This window comes from Vanellus vanellus (assembly GCF_965231255.1).
Source record: "Vanellus vanellus genome assembly, chromosome: 25".
NCBI classification, from domain to species: Eukaryota; Metazoa; Chordata; class Aves; order Charadriiformes; family Charadriidae; genus Vanellus; species Vanellus vanellus.
In genome coordinates this window covers 6,136,283-6,157,935 of record NC_138930.1, presented here as the reverse complement: position 1 = coordinate 6,157,935, position 21,653 = coordinate 6,136,283, and the positions used below count along the sequence as shown (strand labels likewise).

The 21,653-nt window shown below is 50.3% G+C and overlaps 3 protein-coding genes across 3 annotated transcripts in view; all 3 read left to right on the top strand.

The window, feature by feature from the left end:
• Positions 1–7,814, top strand: part of RANBP3 (RAN binding protein 3) — a gene marked incomplete at its 5' end in the record, with an annotated part of 45,591 nt that extends 37,777 nt beyond the window's left edge. The window contains 4 exons of the mRNA XM_082495374.1: positions 280–400; positions 1,056–1,198; positions 3,052–3,232; positions 4,146–7,814. Of these exons, the coding sequence (XP_082351500.1) occupies positions 280–400; positions 1,056–1,198; positions 3,052–3,232; positions 4,146–4,189 (489 nt within the window). The 3' untranslated portion in view covers positions 4,190–7,814. The remainder of the gene's footprint in view (positions 1–279; positions 401–1,055; positions 1,199–3,051; positions 3,233–4,145) is intronic.
• A 2,896-nt stretch (positions 7,815–10,710) lies between these two features.
• NDUFA11 (NADH:ubiquinone oxidoreductase subunit A11) lies at positions 10,711–14,191 on the top strand. Its single transcript, XM_082495528.1, has 4 exons — positions 10,711–10,814; positions 10,925–11,017; positions 13,344–13,466; positions 13,998–14,191. The coding sequence occupies exons 1-4, from the start codon at positions 10,733–10,735 to the stop codon at positions 14,108–14,110; spliced, it is 411 nt and encodes a 136-aa protein (XP_082351654.1). The 5' UTR covers positions 10,711–10,732; the 3' UTR covers positions 14,111–14,191.
• Positions 14,192–15,787: 1,596 nt separating this feature from the next.
• On the top strand, positions 15,788–20,321 carry KLHL33 (kelch like family member 33). Its single transcript, XM_082495479.1, has 5 exons — positions 15,788–15,801; positions 16,619–17,146; positions 17,399–18,332; positions 18,758–18,928; positions 19,472–20,321. The coding sequence occupies exons 2-5, from the start codon at positions 16,624–16,626 to the stop codon at positions 20,046–20,048; spliced, it is 2,205 nt and encodes a 734-aa protein (XP_082351605.1). The 5' UTR covers positions 15,788–15,801; positions 16,619–16,623; the 3' UTR covers positions 20,049–20,321.
• Positions 20,322–21,653: the final 1,332 nt, after the last annotated feature.

Genomic DNA, 21,653 nt, shown 5'->3' with positions numbered 1-21,653 from the left:
ATTTTGTACCTTATCTGAAAATTGTTCTTGTTGTTTGACCTTGAACACAGGTATTCTTTGGAACATATAGCTTCTGTTAATAAAACCTTATGAAACCAGACAGCATATTTTGAGGAATTTATTGCAAAAGGAGAGGACAACTGCTTTGATTTCCACAGCTATAAGCAGTTTAAAATTCCCATAATCTGAAAATGTTTTTAACCAGCTGTAGGTGACTAAATCTGAAATACATGATTACTTCAATCAGCCACTATGCTATAGAGATATTTTCTGTTACAGATTCAGTGCAAGCTGTTTGTATTTGATAAAAACTCTCAGTCTTGGGTGGAAAGAGGTCGAGGACTTCTGAGACTCAATGATATGGCCTCAACAGATGATGGAACATTACAGTCTCGGCTGGGTAAGAGGAACCAGGGGAAATGAGGTACTGGATGACAGTCAGCTCTATTTTCACAGGACGCTTCCATGACATGTAGCAGCATCCACTTTGGGTTATGTCTTAACTACAGCAACTAAGAAGCAGTTTGAATCTTTTCTCTTGCTTCAATTTGTAGCCATTTCCTCCAAAGAGAGTATCTTTTCATATCCTCCTATTGTAACAAATGTTCCAGTTACTTTTTTTCCCCATAAAAGCAAGCTGTACTTAGCAACTAGAATATTTGCATAGAAATTTATGGTAATGTTCTTCAGATCTGGGCTCTTTGCTTTTTGGGATAGGGTGCTTGGGGCGGGGGAAGTCTCTTTGAATAGTGCAAGGTTGTTCAGACTGGCAGGAATGTGCAGTAGCCTGAGATTATCAGCTCTGATCCAACCGCTGAACTTTGATCTTTTAACATATAAAACTTTGGACTGAGTATCTTTAGACGGGACTGATAATCTTTAATAGCCTACATTCTTCTGATTAACAGTTGTGACAAGTTTCCTGTTTTAAGGGCTTTCCCTTGATACTCTTTTTAAAGAGACTTAAACATTCACACAATAGAAAGCCATTTTGGCTGTTTTGAGCTTCCTGTTGTGTCTTTTGCCACCTAACCTGTCTTGTATGTTGGCTTTAGTGATGAGGACTCAGGGGAGTCTCAGGTTAATCTTAAATACCAAGCTATGGGCTCAGATGCAGATAGACAAAGCCAGTGAGAAGAGTATCCGGATCACCGCCATGGATACAGAGGACCAGGGAGTTAAAGTTTTTCTTATATCAGTGAGTATTGTTTTTTGTTTACATCTTAACCTTCCTACTAAAAATGGTGCTTGTTTAAATTGTAGTTGAGGTAACATTCCCATTCTTCTTTGCACCCTGCCTCCTTACACCACCCCGTCCCTGAAAACAAGGGGCTTGGCAGACTTTGCTTGCCTGCAAAGCCGTACTAGTTGTGAAGAACGTCCATATAAAAAGTGACCCTAGGAAGCCAGGTTGTCCAAAGCATTGACCAGGGAGTCATGGGATCTGTTCTACTCCTACTGAGACTGTAACTGTAGTGTAAGATTAATGCAAATCATTTTTTGCTATCAAGGGGAATAGACGTTTCCCAGATTTCTATTGATTTCTGAACCAAAATTAGATCTGCCAGAACTTGCAGCACAGGAAAGCTGTCATTGTCTATGTGGGTAAGTGTGTAGGTGCTCACTGGAAGTGAAACACTAAATATCTGCCAAGAACATTGTGTCAGTAGTTAAGGGTAACACGTTTAAAGTTTGATTTTTTTCTTCTAATACTGAGTATTCCGAGTGGTAGTAGGACAGGGAAAGCAATTTCTAAATGGGGAAACAGCAATCCCAAGTAGAATTACTAAAACACTTGGGAGATCATGATACAGTCAGCAAGAAAGAAAGGTTATTCTCTAATGTGCTAAGAGCACTTAGTGATTTAGAGAGGTCTGATTACATTCTTTTGACTTACACTGATTCTACACAAGGGGTTGCTAAAGAATTAAGTGTGCTTATGGATCAAAAATTAAGAGAACAGCAACAAATGGTCAGCTTCCCCTGTGACATTAGGTTTGTAGGACTGGGATCTGGAACCCCAGAGTGGAACTTAATGATACAGAATATCTATTGTTGAAGAAAAAGCATTGAAATTAATGGATAAGTTTTTCTCAGTATTTTTCCAGATTTGAAAAGGTTGAGTTAATCTGTCATGTTATTCAGTATTGATTTCAGTGTTGATAAAAAGTATCTTGTACGGAATAACTTATTCGCTATAGCTCACTGCAGGGGAATTTTGCAGATACGGGGGACAGATTTAAGTGACAGATGGGGAGGATGGAAACAATTTTTTGTGTAGGAATCCGAGAAGTGGGATCATTACCTTACAGTTAAGTTAGGGTAACAGTAGTAGTAGTTAATATGAGGACTTAACTGACATAGTGAAGACAGAGTTTCACAGTATTCGAAGGGAGTTCCCTTTGAACAATATCCATTAAATACTTAGTTTGATAGGCCTAAAAACTGATTCTTTTGAAGGCATGAAGTATCTGTTAACTCTTCAGATTAAGAAAGATATATTCTTGTACAGGTTATCACAAGTGCTTCCCTGTGAAACAGCTGACCAGTATAAAAAAAAAAATAAAATTGGAATAATCGCCTGCCTGCGTGTCCATTCAGTTTTCTCATAAATTTTTATGTCAGTGCATCATGAAACAATGAAGTGACTTGATTACAATTAACTATGTGAAGTTGAGTGATTGACAAGCCTGGAAAAATCTGTTCAAGACAAACTTTTTAATTAAAGATCTTTTTAGCATAAGCTTTTGGGAGGTTTCAGGAAAGCTGTGTGACTCCTGGGTGAAGAAGGTTATATAAAATCAGCCAGTACTGGTTTCTTTAGCCAGAAAAAGTTGGTGCTGAGTGGAATATATTCTCACCATCAGTTTAGTGTATCTAGCATCTTGCTATGTATACCACAACCCATTCTGACCTAGTTTGAAAAACGCTATATGAGAAAACTGAAAAGTAGATTGTGAAATTTGGTGTGGCTGTTGTGTGTTATTTAAGCAGTGTTTTATTCTAATTCCTTGCACCTTTTTCTTGTTTCTGAATATTGAAAAAATGTAGGCAAGCTCTAAAGATACAGGGCAGTTGTATGCTGCATTACACCATCGGATCTTGGCCTTGCGGAGTAGAGTGGAACAAGAGCAAGAAGTCAAGAATGTAGCACCTGAGCCAGAGGTAACGCAATCAAACGAGGAAGACAGTGATGATGATGTCATTGCACCTTCAGGATCAGTTGGAAGTGGTAAGCAAGAAAGACAATGGGGTGTCCGGTTTTCCATACTCTTGTCATTCTTTAAGGCAGACTGTTCTCTCTGTAATTGTAGATTGTAGGTGTACTTCTGGCTTGTTATTTCTCACGGGCGTTTGTGGAACAAGACTCGTTGTGTGAATTGCCTTTTTCAATGCAACTGTTTCTTGCTACTTCTCCAAACTCGCGCAAAGGCCCCTGTGCTGCTTCCATCTGACTTACATGTCACGGTTTAGCAGAGGTTATCTGTGCTGCCATTAGTCTTAGCTTTGTTTATGGGTTTTTTAAGGGGTGGTTGCGAGTTTCGTTTTTGCCTTCAACACGGCCGAGGCTTGCACTTAAAAACTGAGATGACCATTTTGAGCTACTTCCAGTGGGCAGGAGCAGAGCGCTATTTGGAAAGCAGAAGGGGCATGGGAAGAGAGTGATTAATTTCATTGTACATGAGGAGACCATAATTTAAAAAAAGCCCTAATCTTCAGTTTGAGGAAGGCTTCCTTCTGTACTCCTGACTTAGAAGTCATCTGTGCTTTGCTTTCCTGTGGTTTAGAACTTCCCACCAGTCCTCCATCCTAATTCACTGCAGGGGAAAAAAAAAAAGAAGGAATGAATACAAACAAAAGCAGTGGGTGGATTAAAGAGGCTGGAAACTGAGCTTTTAGGCTCTGGGATGCTACTGGGATCCCCAAACCAGATTACTCAAGAACATGAAGTTCTGCAGGGGGCAGAACTTAATGTGGAGAAGTAAGATGTAAGAGGGGGGAGGGAAAACTCTACAGTTCTCATCTGTCATAGAAATCCTAAATCTGAAACTTCTGTAGTCTTTTCGGGTAGGGTATCTAATTGTAAGGCAAGAAACAAAAGATATTTTTTATGACAAAGAACTACTTTTTTTTTTTTGTTTCAGGTCCTAATGATGAAGGTGACGGGCAGAATGTTGGCAGCACATAGCAGATGTGAGCCGATCTGCTTGCAAGGCTGCTATGAACACCATCTTGCAGGCATCTCTGGATACCCCAGGCCAGCTATTATTTCAGGCAGTGTTGAAGGCTCCAGGACTTAAGAACTGTGCATCCCTGTTCTGTTTGTTTGGTTTTTTGGTCTGGATCAGTAGATTCCACACAAAAAAAGCAGACTTGGAAACTACCTGAATGTGGTTTGGGACGTGAAAGCTCATCATATTGATGAGCCAAAAAAAAAAAAAACCAAACATTTCCCCTCATCCTTGTAATTGAAATGGCACATTACAGCTTGTCACAGCTTTTCATTGGGACCTTTTGACTGTTTCTTCAGTAGTTCGTGTCTTGCAGGCCTCCAAGATAGAACTTTCCGACACGGTTCCAACTCGAATTCTGCTTTTGTAACCCCTACTCCCCTTTATGAGTTTCTGCCACCTGCAGGGAAACCGTGTCCTCACCAGTTCCTACGCTCACTGCCTGCCCTTTTGGGTTCATTCTCTTTTTGGACTGCAGATGGGGCAGATTATGTTTTTACCTTTTAATCCCAACATAGGTTGTGGACACCGTTGTTCCCTGTCTAGTGGGTTTGTAAACAGAGAGAAACAAAACATTGTGGTTCACCAGAAAAGCTTTTTTAATGCGGTAATAAGAGACTTCAAAATCCACAGGATGTTTTGCTAACTTGTTTTATTTCTTCCCATTTCATTATTATTATTTGGGGATTTATATTGTGGTGATACTTTTTTATTTTAGTTTTTCAATAAGATGCTCTTGTGTGTTGAAAAAGTGAAACTATTGTTTTGTACTGTTCTGTTACTATTTAAGGGAGAGCTAAGCCACTATATATAATAGATGTTGCATACAATTTTTCTTAGAAAATTATATGTTTCTGTGGCTACAGTAAAGTGTAGGAGGCATACAGGTTACACCTTCAGAAAAGTTGATGAGGAAACAGCTGTTAGCCCTTGGAAGAATAAAATAGGCTCATGTAATGAGCTCAGTCAGCCATTAAAATAAATCTGTATAATAAAGTAGCTCTCGTTTTAATGGCTTGATTCACCAAGCCATTTAAGCACTTGCCTGACTTAACTACATGTGAATAATCTTACTGAAGTCAATGCAACTATTCATGCTTAAAGTTGAGTACATTTTTAAATATCTTGCTGAATTAACGGCCTTAAATAGAAAATTAACTTCTAACCCTTCCTGTCCCCGTTCCGTTTCCTGAAGTCTTGCAGCATGAAGAGAAAGGTAATATTGCCAGCTTTGAATAGTTTGGGCTGAAGGATATTGTATTCTGTTCCACCAAAATAAAAGCAAGAATGTGTTTTCCTGCGTGTAATTCTGAAGTAGTCCTACTGTAACCAGAACTTACTTTTTGCTTTGGATGTTTTCTAATCATTTGGACCTTTTGTGTGAAAGCTGAGTTTTGTTTTGTTATTAAAACGTATGGTATAGTCCTGTCCAGGACAGTTGGAATTTGGTGGTCACTAAGAACAGTGACCAGGTCACTTCCGTATAAATTCCCCAAACTGTTCTATTTCCTTTCTAGTTTACTGATAGCTCATTTCTCACTCGCTTGCTCTTTCTCCTGTACGCTAAGGAGACCGAAAATACACCATTTAAAAGAAAATAATAGAATGATTTAATGTAGCATGCATTGCAAGTGAAAACCCAGGTTGTAGCACAAAAGCAACTTTGAAGTTAATCGAATAGCAAAACAGTCCTTATTGCCTCTATTTTAATGAAGCACACTTTTCTTCACTGGGGGTCGAGAACATGTTTAATTTTACCTGTTGTCTGTTGTTAACCATTGTCAGAGACTGAAGCTGTTGGGGAAGGGGAGTGCTTCGCTTTTCCTGGTAGCCCATTGAAGGTTCATCTTGGACTGCATTTCTGGGGAGTGAAAAGGGCTAGTGATTAGCTGTGCCACCGCATTTATGATTCCTCTGGATTGTCTGCTCATGCCTTTTTCCATTTTGGGATTTATTTTTTTTTTCCTCCTTAGAGTTAAGGGGTATTTTAACCATGCGCAAACCTGTTGATGCACCCCTTCTCCTGCAGCTCACTAGCAGAAGCGTAGCGTGTTTCCTGATACCCACCCACACGATTGTTTTTGCATCACAAGGTCTGGGGGTCTTCTGTACTTTCAGCGAAGTGATCTTTGGATCTTTTTACACTGAGATTCTCAGATTTCAACTACTCTTTTCAAACAACCTTGCAGCATCAAGCTGCTTGTTGTCATCTTAAAGAAATTAATAAGGTGTCTTGGTTAGCAGGGCCGACTTGCGGAGAAACAGGTGGTGTTTCCTGGTCCCAAACTCCACGGGGTCTGCGCAGTCTAACGTTGAGGCGCTTTACCTAAAATGAAATTGGTGGTGCGTGAAGATTCAGAAAAATGGCATAAGCATGCTTGCTGTGATGGGGTTTACTGGTGATATGCAATCACCTACAACATTTTAAAAAAAAAAAAGTGTATTCTAAAAAAGATCAGTAAATAAAAAAAATATTTACTGATACAAATTTTCTTTCAGCTGGAAGTTTTGCTTATGTTGGTAGGCAAGAGGAAAATGCTGGTGTGAACCACTGACAGACCCGGCCGCGGGCTGAGGTCAGGCCCTGCCCGAGGAGATGTGTCAGGCCAAAGCACAACTCCCATTTCACTCTCTGCTTCAAGCCTGAGTAAACTAGTGACAGGTAAAACCAGATGATGCCCACGTGTTTGGAAAGATTTACGCAAGACACTCGTATCAAAACACGTGGGAACTACTTTAAAACTTTGATTGGAAAACAAGCAAACAAAACACCCCGAGCCCTGCGCGGCGGTTGCTGTGCTGGGCAGCGGCTGCCGGCGGGGAGGTGGATGACGACCAGGCTCGCCTTCGACAGCCGTCTTCCCCCGCGCCACCCTCCTGCTGCCTCTTTGCTCTTAGGTCTGCCGTTAACATACGGACGTTGTCAGCGATCACTGTGTATCTTGTTCTGGCTGCTGACTTGTGTGGGCACAGCCCTTCAAATTTTCCAGGGGGGAAAAAAGAAAGATACTAAAAAGTGTAGTAGTTGAGCACCATCTGATGGGGAAAATGTTGCAAGAGTGGTGGTGTGCCTAAAACCAGAAGTAAACCTCTTATCGAAAATTAAAAATAAGTTTACTCCCGCAGGAAATACAAACATTAAGGTAAGAAAACGTGTAGTTACAACATCGTTTTGTAGTCCAGTTCCCAGTGCGTGATGCACCACTTCAGAGAAGACAGGGCAGGGACAGATCTATACGAACTGGTCCTCGGCAGCCCTCCGCTGAAAGCAGGCTGGGCAGGTGGCCAAACTGTTAGAAGCCTGCAGGAATAAAAAAACCCAACTTTGTCATGACTCTCCCCGTTCCCAGTCGCTGAGGTATCAATTCCGTTGCTGAGATATTGCGGCCGTTAAATGACTGTTCCTCACACGTCCCATTCTGCAGTTTGACTTCTTGTTCACCCGGTGAGTGTAGAAAATGGTTTATTTCCGTTCTAGAAACATGTTACATATTTGAAAATTTACCATGTTTCCCCGTAATCCTCTCTAGTTTTAGGAATTCCAGTTATGATAATTGCCATAATTTGTCATGCAAGATTTCATTAAACTGACTTTTCACTGTGCGCTTTTCTCCCCTTGTTCTTTGGTCTTTCTGTGTACCGACTTGCTTGAACTAAACTCGAGAGTCCGCTGTGTGGGTAGCAGATAAATTCAGACAGAACATTATGAAGGTATTTTAATTTTCCAGGGTAATCCGCTCCTCCCCCGTAAAGCTTAGCATGGAGCAACAGAGGTGTTAAGAGGGAATTGCTAATCAAGACTCTTAAGTCAATCTTAATTCCTGTCTCCGAGGTTATGGTACAGGTATCTTCCAAAGAAATGCTCAAAGATAATTTCTGTAAATAAAAGTCTCATGTAAAGATAGTATTCGGAATTCCCTTTCAACCACCTTTCAAGGGCTTAAAGATATGAAAGCTGAATTTGTCATCAAGATCACTGGTAATTCTGTTGCTGGGGTGGGCGGTGAATGCCTTTTTGCAGCATATCACAATTGAACGGAGGATATGTTTTAAATGAGCCATCCCTTGTTGAACTCTTGTAGCTTACCTTCAGCTCCTCGTGAAACCGAGGAAAAACAAAGCAGCAATGTTGTATTTGATGTCCTCCTCCTCTTCAAGAGACCAGGAGGTATCAGACAAGCCCCACGCTGGAGGATGTCTGCTGCTGGGAGCAGTTATCTGAGCAGTCCATGCAAAACCTCAGCCAGTGCTAATTGTACACCCGGGAAATGCTTTTTAGATTGGCCACTGGGAAGCAGCTCACTCGTTGCATTGTCCGTTTTGCAGACCATTCCTGGTCCCGAGAGCTCAGAGTGCGAGTTTTGAAGCAGATAGGAGGTCTATTGAATAAGGCCATACAAAAAGCTCCCAAAAGAGGGGAGGGTGGGGAAATGTTTTGAATGTGACTTGCTGGTGGATGGTTCTGTCCCCATTTCTAAAAAAAAAGTTTCAGAGGTAGAAGGGAACAGTTATTTGCAGCATGCGGCACGATGGCAAGTCACTTCCCCCCATTTAACGGTTAAGGGAACTAATACCCTCTGTATTAGTGAACATGTCTGGAACCATAGTCTACAGTTAAACATAAAATATTTGGAGTCAAGTTAGAGGTTTTAAGAGTAATGCTATTTACCTAGATTGATTTATGCGTTGCTTTCCCCGGAACTTGCCTGTTTATAGTAAGATAAATTACTTCTTACTGTAACAGTCCTCTAATGAGCACTAATTGCCTAGGAAGTGTCTTACAGCCTTCAGAAGCCCGAGGACAGCCTTCTGAAAAACAAACCGCAGCAGCAGCAGCGTGCCCGTCCCTAAGGTTAACTGTGGTCTGTAGGTGAGGCAGGTACTGAGCTGCGTAAAACCGGGTGATGTGCACGGTGGCTACAGGCCCTGTACCCGCTGCGAACCGGGAGAGGTGTCGGGAAGAGTCTCGGTCCCACCTCGCTTGTCTGCGGAAGGAGCGGTGGGAATCCACTGTGTGATACATGCTCAGGACAGACCGGCTTTTTGCAGCTGCTTAAAGCCTAGAAGGCTATTCCTCACTTGATGGCGCAGAGTCCTCTCCTGCGCAAGGCTCGGTGGCTTCCATGTGTTTATATTGGGGAAAGAACATTGGCACCATGTGCCACCATAGTACCGGCTGCCCAGCGCTTTGTTCCGTGCGCTTGGAAAGCACTTGGCGGTGGGAAGAAGCCCACCCTGTAACCTGCTTCCTTAATAAACTGCCAGCGAGCGCTTGACTGTCACATTGGGGTTCACATTTGTAAGAAGAGGCACCGTTTTGGGGCACCGATGAGGTGGAACTGTGGCCCTGCTGCTACGAGGCCCTGAGGAGGAGCGACCCCCTGTCGCTAACAGCCCTACCCCCGCCTGCAGGAGGGGACGCTGGTGACAGCTCTGTAGGGCCACTGCAGCCCCAGCTGTGTCCCGCCATCCCCTCCGTCCCCCGGTACGTGGGGCTGGGCAGCAGAGTGGTCACAGGCCCTGGTACAAACCGCGCTCGGCTGGGGTTGTTGCGGGGGACTCCGGCAGAATCGGGGGAAATGCACAAATAAAGTATTTAATATGCTTTTCGCATAAAAGGGAAAGAGAAGTAGAGAGGTGAGGGAAAGCCTGAGCGTCCATCCAGTTACAGACCTCTTCCATTCTGCCGCTGGAGCTGGTGGGGGAACCAGAACTGGGCGAGCCCGGCGTGAAGGGCTACTGCTGCCAAAGCACAGCCGTGAGCTGTGAGACGTCTTGATTAGCAAACTCAGGAAAACTGGAAAAATAAATACATACAGTACAGCCTACCGTGTGCTGTGGCCTAAGCGTGTCAACACATCTTTATTATTTCAGAAAGAAAATATGGAGATATAACAGTACACAGAGGCAGCCAGAGAATTCGACTAGAGACTTTGAAAATTCATAAACAACAATCCAAGTACTATTTAGCTATAACTATAGTCCCCACACAAAAAATAACCCAAACCGACTTCCCCCCCCCCCCCCCCCACCGCCCAAACCACCACAAAGCGCACAGCACCGAGACGTGAGAGGATCGCAGCTACCAGAGGCGTGTGCGGTTCAGGCCCGGACGGACGCAGAGCTGCGCCCTCCGAACCCAACGCGAGCGCAGAGCCGGGCCCGGGCGGGAGCGGCGCGCAGGAGCCGCCCGCGCCGTTCTGGGGGGCCGCGGGGGGCCCGGCCCGCCGGCGGGGAGGCGGGAAGCGCCGGGACGGGGCTCCTGGCCCGGGGATGGCGCCGGGCTGCGCAGTACCGGCGTTTCCAGCACCGGCTCAGTGCTGCGTTCACTCAGCGGGTACCGCAGACCCGCTCCCCGCCGCGGGAGGCGCGGCCCGGCCCGGCCCGGCGGCAGCGGAGGACGGGGCGGTGCTGACAGGACGGGGCGGCGCTGACAGGACGGGGCGGCGCCCTCCTCTCGCGAGAGCCCGTCGGTGCTCGCGCCGTGCCCTTGCGGCGCCATGGCGGGCTACTGGGACGGCCCCGAGGGCGAGGACTGCCCGCGCCGCGCTTGGCTCACCACCCGCGTGGGCGCCGCCGCGGGTGAGCCCGGGGAGGGGGGGCGCGGCCGAGGCCTCGGCGGGGGGCGGCGGCGGCGGGGGGCCCGGGGGGCGCCGAGGGGCCCCGGCGGCTGACGACGTGCTGTGTTGCAGGCTTGGTCGGGACGGCGTACCGCATCATCCTGCTGCAGCCCAGCTCGGCCCTGGCCGCCCTGCAGATGGCCGCCGCGGACAGCGTCACTATGGGTAAGGGCCTCCCCGCGCCCCCCGCTCTCCCGGGCCGCCCCCGGTGAGGCCTCCAGGGCCGGTCGCCACCGTCGCCCTGGGCCTTGTGCTCGGCCTCGGCCGCGCCGCCGGCCCGCGCCCCCCGGGGCGGTCGGTGTCGTGAGGGTGGGAGCCAAGAGCGGAGTGCTGAAACGGGTCAGAAGAGCCACAGCTTTACAGTCGGTGTTCCCTTCGGCTCCACCGCCTCTAACGCACGACTGACTTAGGTGTCAGATGCGGGTAGCGTAGAATGGTTGCTCACGCTTGGGTAAGGTTTTCTGCTGGACACCAGTAATCACTCACTGGCGATGACCAAAGAAACTCCCGGATTCACGCTGGAGGCAGCAGAACAGCCGTGTCGGCTCAGGGTGAAGGTGCATCTGTGGCAGCCTCTGCCTCCCGTGCGCTTTATTTAAAACCGTGTTCTTTATTTAAAGTTTAGGCAATGCATTTTATTTTTTTTTTTGCAATCTAGAGTAAAAGGTACGTATTTGCAGTGTTTGCGAAAACGCTCGTTTCTGGGCAAAGGTATAGTGGAAGCAAACTTCTCGTACTCCTTTATATATTTAGGCATTGCACTTAAATCATGCTTAATGAAGGGCAAACACGATGTTTTTGATGGCAAAAGGAAAATAAATGTGTGTGGGGGGTTCCCATCATGTTGTATAGCCAAGAAGAAACCACTTAGTTGTCTTGAATTGCCTGTGTTTTGCAAGAGAAAGTGGGCGCTGCCGAGGTGAGCGGGAACTGAGGGCGCTGGTCCAGGTGCAGGTGCAGATCCGCAAGGCGGAAGCTCCCCCGGCCCCTTGGGGACAGTGCACAGTTTTCTTCTCACCAAACTCATCTTGTTTATCAGTCTGATTTAATGGCTTATGTCACCTCTGTCTCTCCCCTTGCTCTGAACTGGAAGTTGGTTCACGAGCAGTTCAGATCTGCATTTTTGAGTTGTTCAGTGCTAAAACGACCTGGAGTCTCCTGTAATGAGTTGAGCCATAAAAGGTCACTATAATGGACCAGATAATGTAAGCAATTATCATTTCAATAAATCCCATGATCCTAAACCGGCGTGTTGAATCCCCTCACCAGCTATCACACCTAAGGAAGGGCTTGTCCTGCCCACTGTTTAGGGGCTGGAGCTGCTGGTCTGAAGCCAGTGTGTTTTACCTACAGACTCCTTGGCCCAAAGCGGAGAAGCTGCAATACAGTCCTTGGTGTGTGAGTTTTGTTTCCTCGGTGCTCTTTTCAGTTGGTTTTAGGATCAGCGTAATTGCATTTTCGGCGGAAAAACTGCAGAGGTTTGTAACGTGAGCTTGTGGTTTACTAGTTTGCCATAGAGATTGAAAATTTTTATCCTGGACATTTTTGTTCTTCCCAAGGAAGATGAATTGAAATCTGCAGATGGTGCCTGGTAGCCAGTTTCACATTTCATGATCAAGAATCTGTACTACCAACAAAGAAAAACTTTTAGTGTATTTGCTTGACAGCTGTTTGCCAGTTTTCAGTTATATAGATGTAGGGTCTGATGGGATGAGACACGCAATTCAGTGGGCAAGACAATGCTACTTTGTGGTTTCTTAATTCAATGAAATCAATTTTCAAAATCGGTGTACAAAAAGAAGAATTTACAAACTCAATTTATTTTTCTACTATCCAAAAATCACTGCAAGCCCTGGGCAGGCAGAGGAGTGAAATGCCGGGACAAACCGACCTTAAGGAGAGCAGAGCCGGCTGCGTTCCCCTGCCCGGGTCCCCGCGAGGCTGGATTCGCAGGGACTCGTGAGCCGATTTCAGCACCGAGCCCCAGCAGAGCTCTGCTGTCACCTGCTCCCAGGGGGATCGTGCCACAGAGAAACCTGCTGCTCTCTTCTCTGACCCCCTGGCTCTTCGGGGGCTGCCCTGTTGCCTCATCTGGAGGGGCTCTTATTAACTCTGAGCTAATAACCAAGCTGGATGTGGTGGCGATTGTCTGTAGCCACTCGGTCGCACCCGCCTTGCATGCCGGCACGCAGCGGTGTTCCTTGGGATCCAGCACACGGCAGGACCTGCACGGCATAGAGGTGGCTGCGCAGCTGGAGCGGAGAAGGTGCCAGAGGGAGCTGGATGGGACTTGCATGGTGCTGCATCTCGCCGTAGGGGCTGGGATGTGAGGCCCCTGGGTACCCGAAACCAGATCTTGCTTCGCTTTCCTCTTTTCTCCCCCCGGAGGAACCATTGTATGGCACTGTCTGTCTCAGAAATGTACTCTGTATGTATGGAATTCTCAGGTCCTTGAGGGGTTTGGTTTTGTTGTTTTACCTCTTGTTTGCAGCCACACTGGGAGCTGTGTTTGGCGTTACTACCTGCCTCAGTGCCCAAATCCGAGAGGAACCAGACAGTCCCTTGAACTATTTCATAGGAGGCTGTGCAACAGGAGCCGTCTTGGGTGCAAGAGGTAAATGTGGATAATGTCTGTAATGAAATGAGCCCTCTCTGGTTTTAGAAACCTTTCTGTTAGGGAGAAATGTAAAATAATCTTGATGTCAGGCATATTTGGTAAAGATTCATCTCGGCATATGAATTGCATTTCATGGCAGTTTCATTGAAGCTCCATTGTGCAGGTCTGCTAAAGTAAATATTGCTACAGAAGGCTGACCCAGTACTGCCAGTTATAACTAATAACAACTGAGCTGATAAGAGTTTGAAGCAGTGATTGTCATTTTTGTCACTGAAATAAGCAATTTAAGATTGCCTACGTAAGGAGATGGGGTAGCGGATTATAGAAATTGATATTTCAAACTGCGAGCTAAAAGCACGAGAAAACAATTTAAAAAAGAAGTCACTTTTCTGTTTTCTCTTGGCAAACAGTGTTCCTGATGGTCAAAGGACTCTTGAGTAGCTCATGGAAAAATAGCAGTCTGTCGAGATCTCCTGTGTAGTACTTGTGCCCTAATAGGTCTCTTATGGTTTGATTTGTTTTTTCCAGCGCACAGTTACATGACCGGTACCACTGCATGTTTGGGGTTCGGAATTACCGCTGCTCTAATGAAGATAGGTAACAAGGAGGGCTGGAGGCTGACGGGACCTCCCAAGCTGTAAATGTGGCCTCTCCTCCCTGCGAGCTGTCTTCTGAATGCTGTATGTAATAAGACGTTGTGTAATAAAGATACTGTCAACTCAGCAGTTGTCACAAAATCTTGCCGTCACCCGGCTGTTTGCAGTGTTGGGGCTGAGATGCAAAAAGGCGGAGCCGTTGGAGAGGAAGCTTCGATCTGCTGCTCCTGCTGAGATTTCATCTTCGTGCACAAGTCACTTTGCCACCGCGTCTTCATGTGGCACACGCAAGCCTGAGGGCTACAATTATCGTTTTCAGTCTGGTCTTTTAGGAGTTTCTCTTGTAGATTCGAGTGGGTCCTGCAGGATTTTTTGTCAAGGATTGGGATTGCACTGTGCTGAGACCATCAGTGCGAGTTTGGAGTCAAAACTTCTGAAGAGGCTCTTGGCTCGAGGTTAAGGATTAGGAATTTGGGGTGGGGGAAGGAGGAGTAGGTTGCCCACAAGGTGTTCAGGAGCCTGGGGGCTGTCTCTGATGACACTTCAAGGAAGCCCAGAGCCCACAACTTCGGAGTTGGGGAATGGGTGAGGTTGGAAGGGACCCCAGAGATCTTCCTGCTCAAAGTTGGAGCTCAGGGCTGCGTCTGGTTGAATTTTATATGTGCAAACTGAAGCACATCCAGTAAAGCCACCAGGTATAGAGGGTTGAGGCAGAGGATCCACGAGGAGAGGTGAGAACTGCATCATTCAACCTGGAGAAAAGACAGTCAAAGGCTGATCTAATACTTTTTTTTTCACGATTTATTGGTTACAGACAAGGCAGGCTCAGGTGCACAGTAAAAGATGAGAAATAACAAGTGCAAGTTGCAGAAAGGGAAATTCTAATTAGGTAGAAGGAAAAAAAAGTCTCCCAGTTGGCGTAAGTGCTGGAAAATGGATTGGACAGGCTGTGAAATCATCATCTTTGGGGACGCAGAATTCCTGCAGACACATGGGAGTATGGGGGTACAGGGACAGGACGTTTGGGGACAGGGATGTGAGTTAATGGGGGCAGGGAGTATGGGCGGTAGGGGAAACAGGGATGTGGGGCAGGGGAACGCAGGGAGGTGTGAGGGGAGGGGACAGGAGATCGGGGAACCAAGGACAGCAGAGGAAGAGACAGAGTGACACAGGGGGACATGTGGTCACAGCCGTGGCAGGCTGTGCTGCTCCCTGGTATGTGCTTTCTGTGAGGGTTCTCGGGGGGGGGGGGGGGGGGCGCAGGATGGCCCTGAGGTCGCCTGGGGCTGGGGTCAGTGGGGCTGGGCTGCAGGTCAGGAGCACAATGGGGGGTGGTGAGGTGTCCTCCCAGTGGGGCTGGTGGACAGGAGGTTGTTTCTTTCCCACCCAAGGACTTTTGCGGGCAGTCCTGCTTCACCCTGGGCTCTGGAGGGGAGCAAGGTTTGGGGAGGGTCTGCTGGTCCAGAGATGCCCAAGAAGATCCGCCCAGGTAAGCCGGGGTTCGCAGCCCTACCTGAGAGGGGACAAACACTCCTGGCAGCTTCCACCTGCCCCGCTGCCTGTCCTCAGCGAACCCGTGTGTCCCCGCTGCCCTGTCCGGGGGCTCCGGGGCCTCGGACCTCCCTCCGCCTCGGCCTCTCCCAGCTCCCGGCCATGGCCACGTGTCCCATCTGGGCTATAATTACCCAGACACATTCCTGGGGGGTCACAGGAGCTTCCCGGAGCGGCGGCAGGCGGTAAGGGGGGACGAGTGCGTGGCACGGCACAGCGTGGCATGCCACGCAGCAATACAGGATATGGCACGCACCGTGCTGGGCTGCAAAGCACGCGGCCCGAGCGAGGACACGCGACATCATGCAAACAGCAAGCAACACGTGAGGCGCCACTCGTGACGGGGGGGGGGGAGACGGGACACACACGGTGTGTGGCGTAGCACACCGCGCGAGGATCGGCCCACCCCAGCGGTGCAAGAGGGTGCACGATGGGCAACATCACACACGCCTTGCGGTGCCACGCGTTGCAACACGCGACCGGCAGCGTGACATGCAACAGGCAGCGCACAGCAGTCACTGCCATGCACCGAATGGGTGGGACAGGCGGCTTTGCCGGGGAGCCGTTCTGGAGACCAGTGGCTTTGCTGCTGTTGGAGCACCAGTAGTTTCAACTATGGGGCAATGGTTGGGGAAGGGCTTGGGGGCTTCTGCTGTAGGGCAGACGGTTTGATGGGGGACAGTGGACTGAGTTATGGGGTTGCAGTTTTCAGGTGGGGCAGCAGCATTGGCTGTGGGTCAGTAGCTTCACCTTGAAGGTTCAGCAATGAGGCAGATGAGGGACATCAGCCTCAGCTGTGGGGCAGTGACGTGGCCTATTGGTCTCACCTGTGGGGCTGCAGTTTTGCCAAAGGGCATTAAATTCAGCTATGGGGCAGAGGCTTTCGCTATGGGACAGTACAAGTAGCAGGACCCCATGTCCCCAGCCAGGACTCCTGCCATGAGCCAGAGGCTCTGGCTATGGGGACGGCATCCTGACCCCCTGCTCTGTGTCTTCCCACAGGCAAAATGTGGGTTGCAGAGGGGTCGGCCCCAGCGCAGTGGAGTCTGCGGGACAGGGCCCATGCCGGACACTTCCTGGCCACGGCTGACCACCTCCGCACCTCAGGCCTGCTGGTGGACATAGCTGTGGGCCCGGAGGATGATGCGGCTCATGCCGTGGTCCTGGCCTCCATCAGCTCCTTCTTCCTCCGCTTTCTGGAGGGCAGGACCAGAAAGCAGCACCAGGGCCCCCTGCCCCATGTCCCCCTGCCACCTGGAGCCACGCTATGGGGCTGGCGGGCTGTGCTGGCCTTTGCCTATGGGGGAACCATGCCCCATGGCCGGGAGAAGGAGGTAGAGGAGGCCGCCCGGGCCCTGGGGGCCCCCCGGGTGTTGGCCGCCTGTGCCCTGCGTCTGGAGAGTGACGCACAGGAGGGAGTTCCCAAGCCCCTGGAGGAGCAGTGGGAGACACTGAGAGCCATGGAACAACTCCATGCCAGCGGCCTGGGCTGCGACCTCCAGCTTCGGGCAGGGGACGAGGTCATCCCAGGTGAGCTGGGGGTGGGGGTCCCGCGGGAGGGGCTGGGGAGGGGGCAGGGCACGCTGGGGCGAATGGGTCCCCTGGCGGGGTTGCTGGGGGCTGAGGCTCCAGGTGGGGACGAGAAGGTAGAGGTGCCCCTGGGGCTGGTCCCCTCAGGAGAGCTGGAGGTTTGGAGGGGGATGCAGAACGTCCGGGTTGCCAGAGGGCTGCGCGGTACCAAAGGTCCCCGCTGCCCGCACCGTTCTTCCTCCTTCCCCCTAGTTCAGCGCCTGGCCCTGAGCTGCTCTTGTGACTTCTTCCGGGCCCTCTTCACTTGCCCCATGCGGGAGGCCACCCACGACCCCGTCGCCCCGCTGGCCACCGGGCTGTCCCCAGCCGAGCTGCGCCTCCTCCTCTCCTTTGCCTACACAGGGGCTGTGGCAGGGCCGTGGCCCGTGGTCCTGGAGGCAGCCGAGACCTCCCTGCACTACCAGGCCTGGGGACTCCTCAACCTCTGCCTGGATGTTTTCACCCGTGGCTTGACCCCAGAAACTGGCCTGGACGTGTTGGCCTTTGCTGTGGCTTACGGGCTGGCTGAGGTGGGCCGTGCAGCAGAGGACTACATCTTGGCCACCTTCCCCAGTGTGGTGGCCACACCGGCCTTCCTGGATCTTCCTGCACACCTTCTCATTCGCCTCCTCCGCTCTGACGGTCTCAACGTCCTCCATGAACTGGAGGCCCTGGAAGCGGCATCCCGGTGGCTTATGGCCAATGGAGATGGCCAAGAGGATCTAGCTAAGGAAGTCCTGTCATCTGTTCGCTTTGCTCTCATGTCCGGCCGGGAGCTGAAGAAGGTCCCCTCAGTGACTGCAGGGGTAGCTGACCCAAAGGTCCTCCACGAGCTCGTGGTAGCAAGTTTGGCCCCCATGGCCCAGCTGCCATGCCGAGTGCGTTCCTTGCAAGAGGTGCTGGTGGTTTGTGGTGGAGACAAACTGACGTCCAACCTGGCTGCCCGGAAGCCCAGCACACACCTGTGGTTTGCCCACCGCTACCTCAGTGCTGTGGGGCTGGTGAAGCAGGTGGAGTGGCGGGCACTGGGGCAGTTTCCTGATGGCCCACGCTTCCGCCATGCTGTAGCTGTGGTGGACAACATCCTCTACATCCTGGGTGGAAAGCGCTACTACGGGGTCCGTGACACCCTGGCCAGTGTCTACAGGTGAGGGCTACAGAGGACTTAGAAGTGCCATGTAGCACCAGGACATTGTGGGATCAGAGGAGGTGTTGGTGGAGCTGGAGCTGCCCCATGGACCCAAGGCATTGTGGCATTGCAGTTGGCCAAGTGGTCCCAAGACATTCTGGGGTTGGTTGGGTGTAGGACTGAGAGGTGCCCTTGCGCTCTGGGATGTTACAGGCTTTTTGGGGGTAGGGCAGGGATGTTCCTATCTGGAGATGCCTGAGGGCATTAAGGGTTTGGTGTTGCCCAGAAGGGGGGGGATATTACCATGCAAAGGGGCTGTATGGCCCCAAGGCATTATGGGATTGACTGGTTGTAGGTGGGTTGCTGCCCTCAGTGGTGCCAACATCACCTCATGGCATTGTAGGTGACAGGTAGTCTCTTTCCCTTTTACCTCTCAAACCCAGGTATCGACCTATGGATGATTCCTGGGAGCGCCTGGCCAGCATGTCCTGTGGGCGGAGCTACTTTGCCGCTGTGGCACTTGGGGACTTCATCTATGCGCTGGGCGGCAACTCGGGGGAGCTCTACTGCACAGACACTGTGGAGTGCTATGACCTGGCCAACGATATCTGGAGGTGAGACTGCTCCACGTGGACATCTGCTTTCCTCTGCCCCTTGCATTGGCCAGTGGTGCCCATTGAGTGGCCTTTGGGTCACTGAGCCTCCAATGGAGAATGGGCCTACAGTGGCCTTTGGGAGAGGTCTACTGGGTGTTGAGCAACCTCGTCCCTTAGGGGCATTGGGTGTTGGCCAGTGTTGCCTATTGGGTGGCGAATTATTTTTTGGCCAATAGTATTCACTGAGGGTCTCTTGGCCATCTGCCAATGATACGAATCATTTAAACATTTTCCAGCTATGCTCATTAGGAGCTCTGTTGGGTGTTGGCCAATATCATTCATGGAGGGAGTCCACTGTGGGTTGACTGATGGTGTCTTTTGGGGTCTAAAAAGTGTTGCACAGTGTTGCCCATTGGGCCTCCATTATGTGTTAGCTGACACTGCCCACTGGGGCTCATGGGGCGTTGGCCAGCATTGCCACTGGGGAACTCCTGGGCAGGCAGTCACCATGGGGCAGCCCTGCTTAACCCGCCCTTCACCCCTCCCTCTCTCCTTGCCCAGGAGATGCCAGCCCCTGCCGATGGCTCTGTGTGGGCACGCGGCGTGCGCCCTGGATGGTGCCCTCTATGTGTCAGGGGGGTGTGATGAGGCATACCAGTGCCAGGCGTCCTTGCTGCGCTACATCCCGGGTGCGCCTGCCACGCTTCTGGCCCCCATGAACGGCCAACGAGCTGGCCACATCATGGAGGAGGCGGGTGGGCAGCTCTATGTGGCTGGGGGGCTGTGCCAGCGGGATGGGCAGACTGGCTACAGGGACCAGCTGGCCTTTGAGGTCTACAGCCCCAAGATGGACATCTGGGTCCTCCTCAGCCCCCTGCCCCATGCCCATGTAGTTGGGGGCGCAGCTGTGCTGGGGGGGGAACTGCTCGTACTGGGAGGGTACAGTCATGAGACCTACCGGGACACCCACTTGATCCATGCCTACCAGCCAGGCACCCGGCGATGGATCACCCGGGGCACCTTGCCCCATGCCTATACTGACCTCCAGGTTTGCGTCCTCACTGTACCCCCTGCCTTGCGTGGCCCCAACTGCCCTGAGGACTCCTCAAGATCACCTGACACCCCCAATAATACTTAGGGAGGAGCTTAAAAGCTCTTCACCCCACACTGGCTCCCCAGTTAGCATCCATGGGCACCTCTGTGGGATGAAATTGCCCCCAGATCCCTTGCCCAGAATGGGTTCCTCCTGTGATTTCCAGCAACCCCCTCCCCACCCCAGACTGTGGGGACCCCATGGGACACAAAGACGCCCCACGCTGCAGCCCTGCACTCCCCTACCCTGAGACCTTCACTGGCAGCTGGGCATTCCTCAGTTCCACCCCACCCTACCCCCTGCTTTGGGTTAAATAAAAGTGGCTCCTGAACTGCCCATCTGGATCTTGTTGTTTCTGCTGGGGAACCCAGACATCCAGGTGCTTCTTGCAAGGAGAGCAGGAGACCAACGGCTTGAGTGTCCTGAATGGGTGGTGGTGGTGACCAGGATCACCTGGGTTCCTTGGGATCAGTGGGTGGAGGGCACTAGTTGCCTGTGTTCATTGAGCATGGGAAAGGATGCGCGTGTGTCTCAGGACTGAGAAGCATCTTGGGGTGTGTGGGGTATGCTGAGGGAATAGGAGAGTCCTGGGGGTGCCAGGGTTTTGGGGTAGATGGCAGGGTAGATGGCGGCATTGCAGGGGTCCTGGGAGCTTTGGGATTCCTAGGTGGCTCTGGGATATCTTGGCTTCCTGAAGTGACCTGGAGTGCTTGGTGTGTGGAGAGGTGGGAGAATCCTAGGGAGGACTTGTAAGGAGAGGCGGACATAATGGGGATTCTGGGAGATATTGGGGTACCAGTGATACCTTTGGGGAGGGAATTGAGGGTCGTGGGATGTGTAGGGGAGGGCTGCAGGTTCTCATGGCTCCTGAAAACAGTATTTTAGCTGTAGTCTAATGAGTGCTGAGCAGAGGGAGATAATGACTTCTCTTGGTCTACTGACTACCCTCCTGGTCACCCAGCCCAGGCTTCTGTTGCTCTCTTTTAGCTGCCAGGGTGCACTGCTGGGTCTTGTTCACCTTTCTGTTGACCGAGACAAACATGTCCCTTTCCGTAGCTCTGATTCCCAGACAGTGTGTCCCCCACCAGTATTGTTGTGGTCTTCCTTCCCGAGGTATAGGACTTTGCATTTGTCCTTGTTGACTTTTATCAGGTTTCTGCCAACCCGTTTCTCCAGGGTGAATGGTGCTCCCTGAACGGTAGTTCTGTTGGAAGCATACAAACTGGTCCCTCTCAAACTGGTGTCATCTGCCAACATGATAAAAGCACACTTGATCACCTCCTCCGTGGCATTGATAAAGATGTGAAACAGAAGACTTTCCAGCACAGCCCCACGTGGTACTCCACGTTACCAGCATCCAAGTGAAGTATGATCCATTAACCACTAGCCACGGGTCCTGACCTTCACATCACTTTTTAGCCGACCAATTCTCCAGCCATTCAGAGCTTGATGGCATCACCTGGATGCCATGACATTGTGGGAGAAGTGTCAAAAGGAGGTCAAGGCTCCTGGAGAAGGTGAGAGGTGATGCACGCTACCCCACCACAGAGCCTTAGCACAGGAATGTAAGAAACAGCACCGTTACAAAACAAGAAAAGGCATCCAAAATCAACAGCATTGCTAACAAGACCAGAAGGGGCTGAAAAAAGT